Source organism: Nicotiana tabacum, chromosome 11 (assembly GCF_000715075.1).
Source record: "Nicotiana tabacum cultivar K326 chromosome 11, ASM71507v2, whole genome shotgun sequence".
Lineage (NCBI taxonomy): Eukaryota > Viridiplantae > Streptophyta > Magnoliopsida > Solanales > Solanaceae > Nicotiana > Nicotiana tabacum.
The window spans coordinates 46,629,342-46,633,891 of NC_134090.1; the positions used below are offsets into that span (position 1 = coordinate 46,629,342).

The 4,550-nt window shown below is 40.1% G+C and overlaps 1 protein-coding gene across 1 annotated transcript; it reads right to left on the bottom strand.

Annotated features, from left to right (window-relative positions):
* Positions 1-646: 646 nt before the first annotated feature.
* Positions 647-4,095, bottom strand: LOC107806034 (protein pleiotropic regulatory locus 1-like). The gene is made up of 2 exons (XM_075224204.1): positions 3,849-4,095; positions 647-1,661 (listed from the first exon to the last, which is right to left on the bottom strand). The coding sequence occupies exons 1-2, from the start codon at positions 4,093-4,095 to the stop codon at positions 838-840; spliced, it is 1,071 nt and encodes a 356-aa protein (XP_075080305.1). The 3' UTR covers positions 647-837.
* Positions 4,096-4,550: the final 455 nt, after the last annotated feature.

Consider the following 4,550-nt stretch of genomic DNA (forward strand, 5'->3'; position numbering starts at 1 on the left):
TTTTAATCAATGAGGGGCAATCGGCACATAACAGGTTCTTCTGTTTACTTGATTCTTAGAACCCAACAATCTCTCTTGTAATTGATTCAATTTGGTGTAATCTCCGAACTTAAAAGGTTTGCCCTTGCACATTAATTTGTTTGTCTGTTAGCTTGATGAAATGAATGATTCTATAATCTGTGAAACAATTCTCTTGTCTTAGCTTATAGTAATTCTCATTACTCACAATGTGCAATTTGATTTTAAAATTTTGGGAATGTTGTATTGAGTTGTTTCATTTACTTGTTGAGCTAAGAGTAACCATATTCTCTGTGATCCCTCAGCTAAAAGGGAAAAATTGATTATTAGAGCCTAGCAATTATTCTCTGAATTTTGAGATTGATAATTTTCACTGTGCATTAAAACAAGTGCATCATCCCCTTGGCCTTCTTATGACTGCTCTTTGGTTTAGACTGGAGTAGTTTTGGAGATTTAGTAATGGAATAGAGACAAATAATGACTTCTTTCTTTGTCTCCGCTGGACTCTTTCTCAGTTTTCTCAACTAGTGTTGTTCTCAACGAATCAAGATTTCCGTAGAGCACTTGCATTAGTTTTTCTCATCCCCTGTAAGGTGTAACTGGTATTCAAAGAATTTAATTATGGCAGCAAAAACCATCTTTCCCTGCTTCTCTTTAGTCCTATGTATTACAGATAAAGAAAAGTAAATACTAGCATATAACTAAAGATAAAGTAATTAAAGGAAATTGCAGGAATCAAACATTTTATTACCAAAAAGAGAACTAAAGTCATCTGCCTGAAGAAACACTACAGCAAAGCCTGTCCTGGAAAAATACATTCTATGTGAGAGCATAGATACCGGCTTCACTATCAAAAGACCCCGGCTGAACTTTGGTTTGAGCTTGCTGAAAATTGTGACCACTTCTCCAATCCCAAAACCACAAGCTTCCATTCTCACCTCCTGTTGCCATTACTCCTTCATCATTGACAGCCATCACGTTGATTATGGTCTTCTGTTGGGAAAGCATGCCATGTAAAAGTTCTCCTTTTGGAAGGTTGAATTTTCTCATGCTGTCTGCTGATGCAGAAGCAAAAGAATCTTCTTCCTTAGGATGCTGAGCCATGGCTCGAACAGATTTCTTGTGATGTGTGAGTGTTGTCATTGTCTTACCATATCTAAGGTCCCAAAACTTTATGGTTGAGTCATGAGAGCCAGTTACAACCTGAGGATCCATTGGTCGAGTAAAAACAGAGCAAACAGTGTTATCATGTCCAGAGAGAGCAAAAATTTGTGTTTTACTCCGAATATCCCAAACCCTACAAACAGAATCACAACCCCCAGTGAACAAGATGTCAATTGTGGGATGAAGAGCCAAGCAATAAACACCACTCAAATGGCCATGATAAGAGCGAATCACCTTATTTTGTTCAAGGTCCCAACATTTAACTTGTTTATCGTCACCAGCTGAGAGCATATATGTGTGTTTGTTGCTAACAGCAAGGCCTCGTATTTGCCCAATGTGATTTGTTAATGTGAGCTTCAACCTACCGCTAGCTAAATCCCATATCTTAATAGTTCCATCTGCTGAACCTGTACAAAACCAATTATTACTAGGATTGATTGCCACTGACCGCACCCATCCCAAATGCCCACTAATAAAATCTAGTGAACAGTCGAGAAAGGAGGTAGGAAGCTTTAAATTCAACTAAGAAAACTAGGTAGTAGTAGCCGTATTTATAATGGTATATGACCCAATTCAACTAGGACTAGAAAACATATCCAAATTTTGACTAGAAAATCAATCCCGAACCTAAATTGAGTGGGAGAAAATCACATATAACGGCAAAATCTAGAAAACAAAAGAAATTCTCCATAAACGTAGTGTCTAGACTGAACGCTTATTTATTGTCTATAAGTCCGAACGAAGCTCGCCTGATTTTCTGGATTAGCTTCGTAAAGACTTAAGGGTTTAACGATCCAAGACATTATCATTATTTGAGAGTCAAATAAGATTTTTATATCATGTTTTTTGCTAATAATTCTTAAATATTTTGAATTGTTAACTATTATTATGACTTATAATATTTTTTATGTAATTTTTAAAAATGTAAAAAAGAATTGCAAATTTTATATTCAAATTCGCTCCAAAAATTAACATGACCCTAATAGAAAGCCACGTAATCTATTAAACACCGGGATCTAGAACAGAAGAAAAAAATTTCAATGCTTGGCTGAAGTCTTTCAAATGCAACTACATACAACAGAAAACGACCAAAGAAGTTATCCAGATGTATGAGCTGCGTTTATTATACATGCCAAACAGGGGAACATCTAATCGGATAGTTTATAGAAAATAAAAAAATCCAATGTTTTTTTATAGACTCTTGTTTACCCTAAAATCTAAATACCAATTAAACTTATATTGTGGTTTTAAAAATACGTAACTTAGTCCAATACTAATTGATAAACGAGGAATTAAATATCTAAATTGAAGAAATAAAGCAAGTCAAACCAGTGTGCAAACCAAGTCTTGACCTCGAGTTATGATGGCCTTTAGGTAGGTTAGCAATAACAACAAAATTATAAGGTAACTCTGATGAATAGTAAGCAACAAAGTGAATAATGTATATTCCTTTTTCAATGAATCGTGTGTTACAAATGAATGGGCTCCCCTTTATATAGTAGGGGGGGATCCTAAATAAAGTACACTTCTAATTATAGTAGGGAATCTTATGGGACAATTGTATAACTGCCAAGTACAAATCCGTTCCGAAATTTACGCCGGAATCTTTGGGCCGTTGCGGGAATCTCGCTCTTTCTGTTATTAAACCATAACGGTATTATCCCGAGGTTTGTCATACTCGGTCTTGGTTTTCATCGAGCACTTCGGTCTTCAATTTCTATACTCCGCCATCGGGCTCGAGCCAGGTCTATTTTGGGCTTTTTCTTGAAGCAACTCCCCGAGCCTACGAAATCGGGCATACCTGATTTCGATCGTATACAAATAGTCCCCGCGTTTCTTGTAATAAGATGATAAGAAACGATTTGAGCCTCAATTTTTTGGAGCCCCTGATGATGACGTCATCCCTGTGACGTAAGCGCTCGAAGTGACCGAAACGTTCCATCGGTTCGCTTCCCCAAAACATTAAATGCTTGCTAGTGGCGGTCCGCCACTAGCACCGTTGAACTGTCGCCGCTTGCCTATAAATACAAGGCTCCTTATTCGAATCAAAAACTTTACTTCCATCTTCTAGCCACCTTCAAACTTCTGTGATCTCTCTCCCTCTTCATCTCTCTCTCTCTCTCACTACCTATTATTCCCGCCCTTTTAGCGTCGAAAGATATCAAACTCCGCCTCTTTCCGCTTCTTCTAACCTAAATCAATGGCGAAAACCTCCAAAACCGTTCCTCAAAAGCAGAAAGCTTCCACCTCCTCTTCCCCGCCGACCGACGATAAAGCGCCAGTCTTTCACGAGATTATTCCCGGCCCATGTGTCATAAAGAAAGACTTCAAAGTTAAAAATCCCCCCGTGATTCCTGGACGATATGAGCATGTATCGAGGTATATTTTCTTGATAACCGAGAAGCACCTCGAGGCCATGAAGAGGGACTATGGCTGGGGGATGCGGTCGTCGTACAGATCCCCATCCCCGAGGAGAATATCACCACTCATGTGGAGGGGTTTCTAAGTGTTTACATTTACCCCTTCACGTTGGATCCCATCGACCCAATCATGATCGACTTCTGCAAGAGGTATCAGGTCACTCTCGGCCAGATCCACCATTCTTTCTGGCGCATAGTGATCATGCTCCGCTACTTTTCCAGCAAGGCCGAGGGGCTAGAGTTAACCCTCAATCATCTTATCCGGTTGTATCGGCCTCAACTTTTCTGAGATCTGATCAAGCTCCAATGCTAGTCGACGAAGGCCTTCTTTTCCAGCAACGACGAGGATAAGGATCGGGGCTGGATGAGCCGGTTCGTGCGAGTGAAGACCAGTGACATCATCCCAAAGGAGAAAATGTCGTTCCCAGTGAATTGGAACCCCGATTGTAAGCGAAGTTTTTTCCGAGTAGCCTTTTGTATTCTGTTTTTGCATTGCGTGATGCCTTCATCATTTTGCAACGGTTGCTTGGATGCCTCATGAGGTCACCGACCTCGAAGACTGGGTCCAAAAACTAGATGCGACCTCCTCGTATGACGAGCACTGCTAGCGTGACTTGGCGTGGGGCAGATGGGAAGCCAAACACCACGGTAAGTTCTTCTTGTAAGTTTTTGATGCTTTCCACTTTATCAGAGATGTTTCTTTACTCATACCTAACTTTCATTCATGCAGGCATTGGAGATGTCTCTGAAATAAGGCAAGCCCTGCCCGAGGAGGAGACCGAGTCCCTGATTCCGAAATCGGGGAAAGATAATAAGAGGAAAAGGGTTTCGAAGCCCGAAGACCCCCAACATAAAAGGGGCCTTACTCGACGACGCATGAGGAATCTCATTCATGTGGATATAGATTCAGTCCACCAGCTGAATCATGAAGAAGAAGATGAGGGTGAA

Coding starts and splice junctions, on each gene's coding strand:
- LOC107806034 (XM_075224204.1), bottom strand. CDS start 4,095: ATGCAAAAACAGAATACAAAAGGCTACTCGGAAAAAACTTCGCTTACA. Junction 1,662..3,848: donor ACCGGATAAGATGATTGAGG/GTTAACTCTAGC, acceptor ACTGTTCACTAG/ATTTTATTAGTGGGCATTTG.